Source organism: Marmota monax, unplaced genomic scaffold (assembly GCF_021218885.2).
Source record: "Marmota monax isolate L192 unplaced genomic scaffold, Marmota_monax_Labrador192_F-V1.1 WCK01_AAM20220418_F8-fsc00001, whole genome shotgun sequence".
NCBI classification, from domain to species: Eukaryota; Metazoa; Chordata; class Mammalia; order Rodentia; family Sciuridae; genus Marmota; species Marmota monax.
In genome coordinates this window covers 56,450,443-56,466,412 of record NW_026693777.1, presented here as the reverse complement: position 1 = coordinate 56,466,412, position 15,970 = coordinate 56,450,443, and the positions used below count along the sequence as shown (strand labels likewise).

The 15,970-nt window shown below is 40.4% G+C and overlaps 1 protein-coding gene across 1 annotated transcript in view; it reads left to right on the top strand.

Annotated features, from left to right (window-relative positions):
- Nucleotides 1-11,270: 11,270 nt before the first annotated feature.
- Prtg (protogenin) overlaps nt 11,271-15,970 on the top strand; it is a 121,127-nt gene continuing 116,427 nt past the window's right edge. The window contains exons 1-2 of the mRNA XM_046461813.2: nt 11,271-11,400; nt 13,564-13,866. Of these exons, the coding sequence (XP_046317769.1) occupies nt 11,307-11,400; nt 13,564-13,866 (397 nt within the window). The 5' untranslated portion in view covers nt 11,271-11,306. The remainder of the gene's footprint in view (nt 11,401-13,563; nt 13,867-15,970) is intronic.

The window sequence follows — 15,970 nt, the reverse complement described above, 5'->3', positions numbered from 1 at the left end:
TGAGGATTGAACCCAATGCCTCACATATGCTAGGGGAGCGCACTACCACTTGAGCCACATCCCGAGCCCCCGCAAAATCTCTAATTCTTGAAACATATATAATCAAGAACCCATTTTTATCAGCACCTGTGATAAATAAGTCATACCTACCCTCCAAATATATAATCATACATTTTCATCTTAGAAAAATTAAAGTATATACAATTACTTAGTCTTTATTCATAGTTCTTACATTATTATGAAAAATGCTTACATAAGAATGTTGCTTCATGATATAAAATGAGTATTGGTAGTCAGCATTTTAAAATAAATAGGACAATTGCTATCTAAAGCAATGAAATGATAATCTATTTGTGTGATTCTGTATGTCCCTGCATTTATTACCTTTTTTCTCTAAATCTTATATCCAAGAGATCTATAAAATACTTTGCAGTGATCTAAAATCTTTGAAAATTTAATAAAATTTTTTGGCTTTATTTATAATTATCAAAATTATTTCCCCAAGCCTCCTCCATATACTATCCCTTGCCAATTATTTCTACCATCTATCTTTATGTAAATAGATACATATTCACATATATACATATGCACACATATATATATATATATATATATATATATATATATATATATATATATGCACCTATACACATACACGTGTGTGTTAGCTGGAAGTATGTGTACTCAGTGTCAGGGTTGTACGAGTTTATGAACTCCTAAATAGAGATGGTAAATAGTGTGGATATAGCCATCAGCAGGTAGGAAAGAGCAACAGCTCAATATCTCTATTGCTATTATTCATGGAAAATAGAGTAATGGTAAACCGATATACTGTGGCAAACTTAATATTTCTCATTGATATAAAATTCATATTCAATGAGACATTAAATGCTTACTAATTTGTAAGAGTCTTTGAGGAGTTGATTGGGAAAATGATGGGTTCATGAAACTTCAATAAATTGTGGCTTGAAGTTGCTACAGTCTCTTTATGCGCACAATCAACTTTTCCTGCAGCAGGGAGTAGAGAAAGCATGGTGTTCTTTGAAGCTTGGGGCTTTCAATGCTGGCCAGAGGAGTTTGGATGTGTGTGTGGAAACAGGCTAAAGGCTTCCAATTGTGAACTTTCCTTTCCTACCTTCACATCACCCACACTGCACACACATACCAAGCCTCAACTACAGACCACTGGCACCACTCTACTCACTAAGAACAAAGTGAAAAGCACTTTATTCTTCCTCTTGAAAATTTGGGGACCCCCTGGTCCACTGTGTGCAAAGCACTTTTTAGGTGCTAGGTAAAGGTGTTGAGGCATGGTGCACTATTTGAAGACAGTCATAAAAGATTTATGAAAGTACTAAATAAAAGCTTAGCATGGGTGTGTCTAGAAATGGAGTGTTAAAGTCCCTTTTGCCCCCTGGAGTGCCTCTAATGAAGCATGAAGGTGTTGGGGCCAATATCTTAGTACACAGTATTCCCTCCTCTCTCCATCACTGTTTTCTCATCCACCAGACAGAGAACAAGTAGGAATATCTTCAATGGTCAGAAGATCTGCAGTAGAACACGTGGGAAGATGGAGACTTTCTAAAACCCACAACTATTTTGCTGTTGTGAAGCTCTTATAGGGAGTCAAGACCATTGCAACAAAGGTGCAAATGATTAACTTTCAGATCCCAGAACTTATATTTAGGTATCCCATTGCCATATTTTCATACATGTATATATCTTTTTTTTATATTTATTTTTTATTTTTTGGCGGACACAACATCTTTGTTTGTATGTGGTGCTGAGGATCGAACCTGGGCCACACGCATGCCAGACGAGCACGCTACTGCTTGAGCCACATCCCCAGCCCACATGTATATATCTTGTATGTTATTTCTTTTTGGGGGGGTTACTGAGGATTAAACCCAGGGGTATTTTACCACTGAGCTACTTCCCCAGTCCTTCTTTATTTTAAGAGAGGGTCTTACTAAATTGCTGAGGCTGGCCCCAAACTTGCCACCTTCCTGCCTCAGCCTCCCAAGTCACTGGGATTACAGTTGCATGACACTGCACTCAGCTTTGTATTTAATTTCTTAAGTGAATTTCTAGAAACCCCGAAATAAAAGTTTAATTGATAATCCTGACTTGTATAGACCTATGTACACTACCAAAGGTAAATAAGGGCCTGATGGCAGAGCCACTATTGGTGTGGTTAAAGAAATAAATACACATGAACCAATAAAGCATGGATCAGACAAGCTTTATTTGAATTCTGCCTTATCACTTCTTTTTTTAAAAATATATTTTTTAATTGTTGTTAGACCTTTATTTATTTATATGCAGTGCTGAGAATCGAACCCAGTGCCTCACACATGCCTCACACATGTGCTACTGCTGAGCCCCAGCCCCAACCCACCTTATCATTTCTTATCACTTACTGGTTCTACGACCTTGAAAAGTCCCTGGTCTTCTCCAAACCTGTGTCCTCTCCATAGGATGGATTAGTTATTGCTGTTTTGTTTTTGCTAAGGGTAATTGAACCCAGGTGTGCTTAACCACTGAGCCACATCCCCCGCCCTTTTTTAAAAATCTTTTTTAGAGACAGGGTCTTGCTGAGTTGCTCAGGGCCTCACTAAATTGTGGAAGCTGGTTTAGAACTCTTGATCTTCTTGCCTCAACCTCCCGAGCCACTGGGATTTTAGACATATGCTACCATGCCCTGCTGCTATGCTGTTTTTGATGTCAGTATTATTTTGTCTCCAAATATTTTAACCTCTTGTTATTTTCTGCCTTTATTCTAGGCTCTCCTTGCCTTTTATTTAATTATTTATTTATTGTTTTGATACTGGGAATTGAACACAGATGTGCTTAACCACTGAGCCACATCCAGCCACATCCAGCCCTTTTTATGGGGAGTGGTGCTAGGGATTGAACCTATAGCCTTATGCATGCTAGGCAAGTATTCTACCATGGAGCCATATCCCTAGTCCACATCCAGCTCTTTTTTATATTTTATGTAGAGACGGGTTTTTGCTGAGTTGCTCAGGGCCTTGCTAAGTTCCTGAGGCTGGCTTTGAACTCATGATCTTCCTGCCTCAGCCTCCAGAGACACTGGAATTACAGGCGTGTGCCACTGTGCCTGGCTGTTCTTGCCTCTTAAAATGTGGAAATCAAGGATCCTAGACTTAGTGAGACTAAACTAGCTTATCTGAGATTAAACCTTCCTTGACTTGTATAATACACATCTATGAACATCTTGCTCCTCGGAGTGCGCCTCTAATGAACGGGTTTACACCAATAACCACACACATTGTTGGCTTAGTTGTGATCAATACCTGGAGGCATTTTTCTTTCAAACTGCAGAAAACTCAGGTTAACCCATGCCCCAATCTGACTTCCATCCATCAAGTGCAACTGAATTTACCAAAAAGTAGGAATTATGTCTATTTTTTTCTTACCCACCACACGTCTTAGCTCTGCTGGTTGTCTGTTGTTCACTGGTCCATGAAAAACAGTAAAAGGGTGGTAGTCTCAGACTGTGATAGGAGAATGGACAGTGTGCCAGCAAGAAGTGTCCTCTTAGAACATAAGAAACAGAGAAATAACTCTCAACTAATTAAAATTACCTTGTTAGCTGAGCATGGTGGTACATGCCTGTATTCCCAGGTACTTGTGACGCTGAGGCAAAAGAATTTCAATTCAAGGCCAGCCTGGGAAACTGAGAAACTGTTTATGAAATGAAATTAAATGAAACAAATGTCCGGAGATGTACACTGAAGAGAGTGCTTGCCCAGCATGTGCAGGGTCTTGGGTTCAATCCCCAATACTGCAGGGGAAAATTTTTGTGTGCGTAAGAAACAATCAGTATTTATATCTACTTCCAGCTCTCATGCCTCCATCTCTTACTCTCCACAGGACATTTAGAATTTGAAGGACAAGGACTGTGACCCAGGAAGACTTGGAGAAGAACCTTGCCTTTGTCATTTACCTGCTGTGTGATCTAGATTAAGCAATTTAACTTCTCTGAGCTTCTTCTGTTCATCTGGAAAATGAAGATAGTCTTATCTTGCTTATCCACTTGTGAGAACTGAGTGAGATAAAGTTGTTGAAGGTCTGGCATAGGGAACATGACAGAGTGCCCCACAGGCAGCCATTTCTAAGGTTGGCTTGACATCTCTTCTGACATGGTCCTGCTCTTTTTCCTTCATTCTCCAATGTGGCCTGCACTCTAGCTATACTGAACTACCTGTAATTTCCTAATATACTTTGATCTTTCATAATACAATGCTTTTATTCATATCCTTCTCTATGGAAAGCTAATCCAACAGGTAGAAAACTTCAATTCACCCTCTTGGTTCACCACAATTTTCAGCTCCTGTATGAAGCACATTTTGGGACGCACTACTGGTCTCTTGCATTTCTACACACTTTTCTTCCCCCGCCCCTGCTTTGGTATTAACTCAGAGGTGCTTCACTACTGAGCTACACCTCCAGCCCCTTTTATTTTTTTTTTTATTTTGAGACAGGGGCTCACTAAGTTGCTTAAGGCCTCTTTAAGTTGCTAAGGCTAGTCTTGAACTTGTGATCCTCCTGCCTCAGCCTCCTAAATTGCTGGGATTATAAGCAGGCACCACTGCTCCAAGCTCACCAAATATGTTTGTAGAGCAAACAGCCTTAGAAGACAAAGATAGCATCTTTGTCTTCTTTCAGAGCAAAAGGCCAGCATGCTCACTATCTATTATAAAACATTTTGTTTCCCTAAGATTCATGTTCCTCTCTTTTAATACAGTCCACAGCACACATAGGTGACATTTGGTCCCCTTTGTGTTGCTCTAGGAGATTTGGGGTTTGGGGAACTGATACAAAGTTGTGGACACTCTTGCTATTGTTATTGTTATGAGCAATAAAATGTCCTTTAACTCTGACACAGGAGTTTCATGTCTTCTACCAGTATCCATGAAACAGTGGCAGCCTAACTTGTTAGTTTACAAGTAAGATAAAATCTGAGATTCTTCACACTTCTTGCTAGCATGTTCTCTCCTTTCCCACTTCATCCTACCATAGGAGTATAAATTGCTTCTTTAACTCTATTTTCATATTATTCACATTTCTGACTTTATTCATAATATTCATAAATTAATAATATCATAAATTTTCTTAAAACCATCTTCAACATCTATCAACCTCTGGAACACATTTTATGTTTAGTACTTGGTTGAATGAGTGAATGTGGTGGCCTCATATTCCTCTGACTCTTCCTATTGCTGGTGTATGTCCAAGAGGACGCCTAGTGCTTTTGGCCTTTGTAATCTTCCAGTGACCTTTCTCCCAATTGCTATATGTATGTATGGTCAGTATTTTGGATAGGATTTAATTATTCCTTCAGTCAACAAATATCTATTCAGTTTTTCTTAGTTGCAAGTCAGTGTCCTGCACACTTTGTGGAACACGAGGGTAAACAAAAATAATGATTTATGCCCTCAAGATGCTTACTGGCTAGGGATAAAATATGCACAAGTTACTTGCCATGAAAATACCGTGATATTTTGGTCAAAATAATTTCTATACTGTCCCTGAATGGATAGTTAAGATTTGGGCCTCTAATCCCAGCAACTCCAAAGGCTGAGGTAGGAGGATCACAAGTTCCAGGCCAGTCTCAACAATTTAGTGAGGACCTAAGGAACTTAGTGAAACTCTCAAAAAAACAAAACACATTAAAAAAAAAAAAAAAGGACTTGGAATGGAGCTCAGTGGTGGAGTACCCCTGGGTTCAGATCCCCAGTACAAACAAACAAAAAGATCTGTAAATGTCTCAATTACAACATGGGTATGAAGGTTAAGAAGTACAAGGCTTAGAGAAGAGTTTCTTCAAAGGCACAAAGTTGATAATTCAGGTGCTTTTGGGGAAAAAAAAAAGAGCATTCACTCTGGCCTGATCATTGAATATAAATATAAATATATTTATATATAAATAAATAAATAAATATATATATATATATATATTGACCATTAAGTTTTAATGGAAGATTGGGGCCTTATCAAAGGACTGTCAGAATTAAGGGGTTCGTAATGAGCACTTCGGCATTTTATAGGCAATGAGATGGTAATGAAAGTTTTTGATCAGAAGAAAAACTTGATTGTAGAAAAGCTAACCTGGTACTAACTATAAAAATAGATTGGAATATAAAAAGATTGGAAGGTTTTGGGAATCCTTTTTAATGCAATGGCTCAGATGAGAGGCACTGAGAGTTGGACCATGGGCAGTGGCAAGAGAAACCAGATAAGAACAGATTTTTTTTTTTTTAATGATTTCAGAGGAAAACTTGGCAGTGGGAGCTGTAGAGTGAGAGTGAATGGAAGCTTCAACCAAATATTATCTTGCATAATCCCTTTCATAACCAACCAACATTTCTTTGTTTAATGCACAAGAATATTATGAGATGTGGTGATCAAATGTCTTGTTGAAATCAAGGTAAGTTTGTTTTTCTGTATCCCTACACCTATGTGATCTAAATATTTGTAGCCAACATGGGCTTTGGCCTCTTCATTATCACTGCCTTTCCTATGCATTTATAAGTAACATACAAGCATAAATTTAATAATTTTTAAGTGTGCACTACAATATTATTACCTATGTCACAGTGTTTTACAACAGATTTTACAATAGATGCTTTTTCATCTTGCCTTACTGAAATTCTATACCTATTGAACAACTTTCAGTTTTCCCCCAACCCTCTAGTCCTTGGTAACCAATATTCTATTTTCTGTTTTTATGAGTTTGATTACTTTAGATACCTCATATAAGCAGAATTGTGCAGTATTTGTCATTTCTTAGGACTGGCTTATCTCAAAAAAATTTTTTTAAAGGTCTGGTGATGAAGTTTAGTGCCCTAGGTTCACCAGGAGCAATTAAAAAAAAAAAAAAAAAGATTTGGAAAGGTCTCAGTTACGGTGTGGGTTTGCCTCAAAGTTCACCCAGGGTTACAAATTACTTTTATCATTTTTAAGCTTAATAACATTCCAAAATAAAATATATTCACATTTAATATTCTATATTATTCTTTAAGGCTGAAGAATATTCTTTAATGTCCATCAATCCCTTGATGAACATTTAGATTACTTTAATTTCTTGTTTATTGTAAATAATGTTGAAATGGACATGGGTATGCAAATATCTTTTTAAGAGCCTGTTTTCAATTTTATTGACTTTTTGCCCTGGATTCCTGGATCATATGGTAGTGCTGTTTTTAATTTTTGTTGTTGTTTTTTGTAATACTGGGGATTAAACCCAGGGCCTCACATGTGCTAGACAAATGCTCTACCACTCATCTATATTCCCCAGACCTTTTTATTTTGGGGACAAGATCTCGCTAAATTGCTCAGGCTAGCCTGAACCTCCCAAATAGCTGGGATTAGAGGTGTGTGTCACTACAATTCACAATTCTTAATCTCTCAATCCCTATATTGGAGATTGAACCATTGAGCTACCTCCTCAGACCTCTCCTTCCCTCCCCTTCTCTTCTCTTTTCTTTGCCCCTCTCCCTCTCTGTCCTTTTTTTTCTGAGACAGGGTCTTGCTAACTTGCAATCTTCCCATCTCAGCCTCTCAAGTTACTGATATCACAGGTTTGCGCCATGGTGCCAGGCTATTTTTTTCTTAGTAGCTGCATCATCTCACAATCCCAATTATTACAACCACTTTTAACATAACTCATTTCATAATGTTTCTACTGACAAATATTAAGCTGATCAGTGAGCAATTTTATGATTTGTAATGATCATGTCATGGAAACCTCATTAGGTCTGGTCTTCCAACCTACATAGGAAAAGCTCAGTAGATACTCATTTTAAAAAGCAGACTTGTATTGCTTTTTGCCATACTCAATGATTCATAATCTTCTCCAAATGGTCCCATGATTCCATAGAACCAGTTAATGTTTAGAGGTCAGAGGGCTTGAAGACTACTCAGTACAGCTTCATAATTTAATGGTAAATTTATATGATTTATTTTCACTGAAGTTGGGCCAGAGGACTTGAATTTATTAAAGAAATTTGATTTGTTTCCCCTTTCAACCTTCTCTTAGATTTTAGTTCTTTTTAAAATATAGGTGCAACTCTTTCCAGGTGGAAAATGATTGCCCTTTTAGAATATGAAAGCAAAATAGGGCTTAGGTAGTTGTTTTTTCTCAGTGAAATTTATCTTCCAAGGATGCAGTTTTGGGAGGTTAGACACCCAGGCACTTTTTATGTCTTTCATACCAGCTTAGGAACTCTTGAAAGAGGTCATTAGAATCACTATCAGCATAATCACCAAACAAATTTGTCAGATTTGACTATTAAAAACTTGAATTTTTCAAAATAAAGCCAACCCTGAAAGGACAAAGATTTGTTACTAGTGGGAATATTTACTTACTAAATAATAATGGCAATTATTTATAGAGCTATGTACTAGGTATTTTCCATGCATCATATTACAGCACAGCAGCCTATTGGTTTTATACTTATTTCCATTAAATAGATTAGGTTTGAGAGCATGAGTAACGTGTTTATGCAACACTGAAATTTGAACTCCAGTGTGCTAGAAAACAAAAACCAAGCTTTTAACTACTGCAGTGTTACTATATGCAAAGAACTGTGCTGAATGGAAATTATGGGGCATTCACAAGAACTAGATAACAAGCTTTTAAACAGCTATATCACCTAGATATAAGGCAAGTATAATACGTAAGAGAAAAATCTAAGTGTCTGAGAAGGTAAGTACTGTTACTCAAAGATATGTATTATAAGTTCTGAAGCCAACAGGAACAGATGTTTAATAAAAATACAGAGCCAGGCGTGGGTGTTGCACAAATGTAATCCCAATAATTTGAGAGGCTGGAGCAGGTGAATCACAAGTTCAAGTCTGGCCTCAGTAGCTTAGGGAGACCCTGTCTCAAAATAAAGAGTAAAAAGGGATGGGGGTGTAATTCAGTGGTAGAGCCCCCTGGCTTCAATTCCCAGTATGTGAGGTGGGGAGAGTTTAAATTAAAGGCTGTTTTCCTGTACCACTTATTAATGAGTAATGTTGGGTACGTCTCAGTTTCTTCAGCTTAAAATGGAGATTTAAATAACAATATCTCTACTTACCTCACTGGGTCACTGTGACAATCAAATGAATGAGTATATAATGAAAGCTTTGGGTGTGCAGTGAATTTGTACAATATGGGTACGCAGTGAATTTGTACAATATTGTAATTATCACCAGAGTACGTCTACTGATACCCATCGTGGGACAGTAAATATATACCAGAAAAGTTCCATGCGATTGTTTAATCTTATTATATTAGCTCACTTCATTTTGATGCAATCCAAATATTCTTCCCCAGTGTAACTCATGGTCTAAAGCCATCTTATAAGAATCGATTAATTATGATTAAAATGTTAAAAGGCAAAGTGACAGTTAAAAAGAAAGTATTCCCCTGCCTCTTAAGGTATCTATCCCCTCCCCCATATTTTACTCTTCTGATTTATTCAAGAAAGACGGCATAAAAGCATCTTATTAGCAATTCTTATCCAGGAAATATGAGCACTTAGGGTCAATTGAAAGGGACCTAAGAGAAGGAAGAGCCCAGAGAGAATGTCATACAATTAAAAAAACAAACAAACAAACAAAAAAACCCAAACCTACTTCAACAACAAATCAACAAATAGTTATGGGTATCATTTTGTGTAAATTTGAATGATCATATATTTAAAACATCTTTGCAATTGTTTCATTTTCTTTCTCTAAACATTTTCCCACTTCCATGAACCTTTATTCTAATGCTTAAAAATAGTACAAACTCATCTAAATTGTAAGAGAGGTTTGAAAGCAGTACAGCTAAGGGTTTTGCTGTTTTACAAATCTTGAAACTGAAAATGCTAAATAGACAGATCCTTGTTATAACAACTTTGAGGGAAGGTAGTGTTGCCATCCTGGCAGATGTTTTAAGACTGTTCATTTCCTCCCTTCTTCATCAGGGGGATCTGTGGAACATGCTAAAGGCAGTTAGCATGTGGATGCCTTAGTGACAAAAGCTAGATTTCTGTCAGCAGCTCTCATTAAAGCTAGCTTTTAGCCTGTGCCCTCATCATGTGCCACAGATTTAGTTTTGGATTAGCAAATGCTAATCCACATGTAAACGCTCTCTATGATCCACACACATTAAGCAATCTGATTACACTCTTTTAAGTGTATGTTTCAACTCCTCTTTTTATCCTTAATTAATTTTAGGAGCTGTGAACAAATTCACATCACTTGTGTTTTTCCTAGTCAGCCTAACTTCTGACCAGGTAATCTATCAAAGCCCGGTCTCCCACAGCAATCTTGGAGAATCTGGAAATCCCCTGATCTCTCCTCGACTCTAAGGACAGGGCCTTTTGTGCGCATAGTTCTTACAAATTAAAGAACTTGACTAACTTGAGGAAGAGATCATAAAACGTCTCTCCTAAAGGTAATTGTTCATTTCAGGCACTCTTCAGAAAGGTTTTTAAGCTAGTGCTGCATCTGATAGGGTCAGGGAGGATAAGAACGACCCTAGAATGTGGGGGCTTATCGCCCGGAGATGCCTCCAGTTGAGCTGACAAATCTCCGAAGTGGGAAATAGATTTCCCTCCACAGGGCCTCGGCGGGTGAGAGAAGGAGGGGGATGGGCAGGGGCCATCAGGGGAGAAGTCTCCGGCCTTTCCACGTCTCTCAACACCATCCCCCCCAGCCCCCGCCTCCTCCGTCCCAATCCTAAACTAGCCGGCGGGAGAGGGGCCCTGGGGGCTGGCTGGGCTGGAGGCTTGTGGCCTTTGTGGCTCTGTCGTCGACGGTGGCGCAGAGGCAGAGGGGGCGGGGGCACGGGCCGGGACCCTCAGCCGGGGCTTGACCCCCAGGTGCATTGTCCAGCGGGGCCCGCCCCCTCTCCCTGGGGCCGCGACCTGGCCGCTCCCGGCCCCGTCCCGGCGTCTCCCTCCGCCGGCCGCGCCGACCTCCTGGTCCCCCGACCAGGGGCCAGATGTAGAAAGTAGTCCCCAGGCCGGCAGTAGCGGCGCTGTCCACTCCGCCGCCCCCGCCCTCTCCAGCCGCCGCCTCACTCCGCCCCCAGGCCGGACTCTCAGGCCCCCTGCCTCGCGCGAGCGAGTGTCCGCGCGCCAGAGTCGCCACCACAGCGCCCAGCCGCGCCACGCCACGCGGGTGCGGGAGCGGGAAACCCAGGCTGTGTGCGTGCAGCCGCGGCGCTGGGAGCGCCCGGAGGCGGGGGCGACAGGCGGACAGCGGCTGTGGGGCAGCCGGGGAGCATGCCCGTGTAGCCCTGCTGAATGGCGCCTTCAGTACGACCCCTCGCCCGGCCGCGGCCGCCGGGGATGCCGTTCCGCGCGCTCCTGTTCCTGCTGCTCCTCGGCCCCTTTCCAGGTGGGCGCGCTTTCTTCTGCGGTTCCCCTCACCCCGACTGTGGGGAGGGAGCAGGAGCGAGTGGGATGGAGAGGGAGGTAACTGGGGGCGTTGGGGGAGAGTAGCGGAGTCCTCCGTGGTGGCGCTGACCACCGGCCCCTGTCCCCTTTCTGCGGCCTGTCCGGAGCCACGGGCTAGAGGCTCGGGTGACCGCAGGCTCTGCCGGGCGTGGGCATAACGGTGGGAGCCTCTCCCCGCCCACGTCCTCTGTTGCCGAGCTCCCTCGGCTACAGGCTGCAGGGCCATAGCGGCCGCTGTCCACTCTCGTCCCTTCCTTCTCGCGCCATTGTCCCGGCTCCGGCCGTGTCCCCGCCTCCGCGGCCAGCCGGGACTCCGCGCCGCCCGCCGGGGCCGCGGCGGCCGCACGTGGCTTTATTTATATTGTTTCCTTAGTGGCAGCCTCGCCGCGCAGGGGGCGCCGCGGTTCCGCGCGGCTTCTGGTGTTTGCAGTGGGGGTTCCCCCGCGTTTCAGGGCTGGGGAAGGGAATAAGGGAACTCAGTGCCCACGTCCACACTCCATTGCCCCCAGTTTTCCGGGTCCAAGTCAAGCCAGGAGATGGGAGGCCGGAATTGCAAAGAGAAAGGTTGAAAGTTGCTTGGCCCCCGAGGGACCGGGAGAAGTGTACCCGAAGCTGGGAAGGAAAGTGCCTAAATAGAATTTATTTCCTGACTTTAGATATTTGGGGCAGGACCCGAGGTGTGTACGGATTTGAGGGTTCCTCCAACTTCAGGGTTAGTCTTGCACAAATTTGGGTGAACTCCTTTTTCTTTTTTGCTTCGTTGTTGGTTTCCTCAGGGAGAGTAAAAAGTGTAGTGGCTGGGGAGGAAGGCGGAGTGTAGGAGAGAGGTTTTAAGGGGAATGGATTTTTATTTGTTTATTTACAAAGGCTGGAGTTTAGTTTTTTTCTAGAGGAATTAATTTCAGTTCGCGTGAGAAAAGGATCAAAGTCAGATGTGGCTCAGAAACACAATGGGCGCCTTCCGGAGTGGTCAGCGCAGCGCGAGGTTGTAAGGGTGACTTTGGCCGCCCTGGGCATACTTTAGGGGAAGTCGGGAGCCCGGAGCATGGGGTTTCTGAGGATCTGCCTTGATCAGAAACAGAGAAATCATTCCTGAGGCTTTGCAATCATGGATTCAAAATGACAAGGAGAAAGATGGAACTCACACCCCAACTCCAGCCCCTAACTCACTATTATCTCCAATCAATATGCAAGACTTTGGCTGGCTCTTTGCTCTGAAAGCAGGAGGTAACAAAGTATTAGTGGTCATCCAGTGCTTTATCCTAGCTGGGGCCAGGGGCGATGTGTATGCTTAGGATAAAGCATTTCCTCTGCTCTGATAAAAATGTGTATTGGTTGATTAAGCAATCTCCTATCCCTATTAGACAGTAAGGACCAATTAGTCACGCATTTTTTCCAACAGTTGGTAGTTCTAAAAAAGTGAAATAAAAGTTTCCTAATCCGATCACCCACTGAGTACAAGCAGCAAGAGTTACCAACTTTTCAAAGTCTATTGTTTGTCCTTTAAATACCTAGCTGGCTCTGCAGAAATTAAGTAAATGGATTTCTTTCAAGAAGAGGAGACAATCCCTGCTGTAAAAGGGCAGATAGAAAAATGCAAACTTGTAATTTGTCACAAAAGATAAACGCTCCTCCCAAAGGAGTAGGTGCCAAGGGTTCCAAAAACACTTCAAGGGACAAGGAAATAAACTTGCTTGTTCACAGAGTTGGAGTTTTGCTAATGATTTCTTGTAAAATTAGACTTTTACGACTTACTCTGTTCAAGATCTTTTTGACAAGCTTGTAAAAGTAGCAAACAGCTTGTGCTCATGAGTTTTCCTGATGATTTTGAAACTCTAGCAAGGAACTTGAGAACAGAATTCTTATAAGGCATAGAAGTTATTGGAATCTTCTTTTGTACTTTTAGTGTAAATGTTGCAGGGTGATTTCTCTGATTTGTTGAAAGATTTGCTAAAACTTAGGTTGGTTTATTAAAGTGCTTGTAAGTTAAATAATATGGTCAGTTAAACTTTGTCTTATACCCTGAATATGTGTTTTACAGTTGCGTGTTAAATGAATTTATACCTATAATTCTGGATATACCTTTCTCCTTTTTTCCTTATAGGAGTGTGGTGCATTAGCGAACTGTTTTTTATAAAAGAACCACAGGATGTAACTGTCACAAGAAAGGACCCAGTCATTTTAGATTGCCAGGCTCATGGAGAAGTTCCTATTAAGGTCACATGGTTGAAAAATGGAGCAAAAGTATCTGAAAATAAACGGATCCAGGTTCTTTCTAACGGCTCTTTATACATCAGTGAGGTGGAAGGCAGGAGAGGAGAGCAGTCCGATGAAGGATTTTATCAGTGCTTGGCAATGAACAAATATGGAGCCATTCTTAGTCAAAAAGCTCATCTTACCTTATCAAGTAAGTGTTTAAGATTTTGGTTGTTGACATTTTTTGTTACTACATTTTGATTTCTTGATTTATGAGTATAATACTAAAATTCATACATGAAGAAATTGGAAATAAAGGCAAAAATGCAAAAAAATACATAAATTTGAAAACAGAAGTCATTAGGTTTAGAACACAAGTGATATAAAACCTGATAGAGGTGACTTTATATAAATTTCAAATGTTCGCCCTGTAAGAATTTGATGTGTAAGTTTGGCCAACATAATAAAAGTTTGTTCTAAAATTTCATCTTTTAGAAATTAGCAATTAAATAAAAACAATCACAAGTAAACCTGCTTTGTAGATGACCCTTGAGTGCTAAATCTTTCTTATAGCTCAACCTTCTATTTCTCTGACTGCTTTTTAGATCACCCATGTTGCTTTTTAATTGTAAGGCAGGGCATTGGTCAGTAACTCTCAAGCCTTTGAAGTATGCCTGTTTTCCTGCTGGGAGGGAAAGAGATTAAGGCCATTTCCATATTATGCCTAATGGACTTAAACCAGATCTGCTTATTTTTTCCCCCCAGTTGTCATAAAGTTTGCTGTCTAATGATTTCCTTTGTATTAACCCCATCAGAGCAGCCATTTGTCCAAATGATCCATTGCTTAGTGGTTGACCTGGTAACTTGAGTGTAATGATTGGCTCAGGACAGGTAGGGAACTCTGCTTCCACTGAGGTTGCTACCTCTTCAGGTCATCAAACACTATTTCAATATTGGAAAACAAAATTGTATCTTAAAAATAGGATTACAGGTATTCTAGTTATGTGATTTTGTTAATCAACAAAAGATGGATTTTGTACTGTACCTATAAATTGATTGTTTATAAAATGAACAACAGGTAAAGAGGGTATTCTTGAGATAAGGTGCAATCTTTTGGCAATAGTCTTTTCAAGGTCTTTATAATTGGAACTTAGGCTAGTGGCAGGACTTTCCAAGATAAATTTAATTCTAGTAACTCGGCCATAATTATGCTATCCTCATGTTAGTAATTATTAATTTATTTTGTACAATGATTGTAGAAAATACTTTACAAAAAATGATTTTTATGTTGAAAAATGGCAGAAAATTAGAAGTTTCTAAATCTGGCCCCACCCCACTCCTGCCAAAGAAGAACATAAACCTGAGAGGATTTCTGATATACTTACCTTCTTTCTGGTCTTTTTTTTTTAATCACTGGAATTATCCATTATTTTTATATATGGAATTATCCATTAAAATAATAATGAAAAACATTGTTTTCATTGATTAATGGTTTTTCTGTGCAGTACTATTCACAAGATAGTGCTTTTATCAGTTCATTTAAGTTTTCTCTAATGTAAAATTATTCTATAGGATTCTGGTTTTTCCACCTTTTCAGGTTTGTGGAATCTTGGGTTTTCATACTCAGGAACTGTAACTTGTATTACCTTTGGGGGAAGAGGTTGGAAGTTGAGGGGGTGGGCAATGGCAGGAAAAGATGAAGCATTTGTCACCATCACACTTTTGTAGGACCTCATGAGAAGCCTGACCGAATCCTAGGGCTCCCAGGAACACCTTTGAAAGCACACAGAGCTGTCTGATTTCATAAACAAAGCCTGAAAGATGTATGATGGATGTAACAAATATACATTAGTACTAGAGGCTGGAGATATACCTCTGTGGTAGAGCATGTGCTTAGCATACATGAAACACTGACTTCAAGACTCAGCGCGCGCGCGCGCACACACACACACACACACACACACACAAGTACTAGCTTTTAAAATCTTTAGATTTTTGTATCTTTATAAAATTATCACTAATAATAAGTAATTAGAGGTAAATCATTTTGAAGGGTATTATGGTAAAGGTCACTTCATATTATAAGGACCAAAAACTTTTCCAATGAAACTACTATAACATTGCTTTGCTATATTACAGTTTCCAACTGTAATCAGTTAGGGACCATGTTCTTCAGATGCACATATTTTATTTAACCTTGAGGAGGTGTTTTGCTAGGAAAATTCAGTCAGTATTATGAATTTAAAATACAAAATGTATAGTGGATTTAGATTCTTCATTAGAAATATGAAATTTCTTAGAGATCCTGAATTATC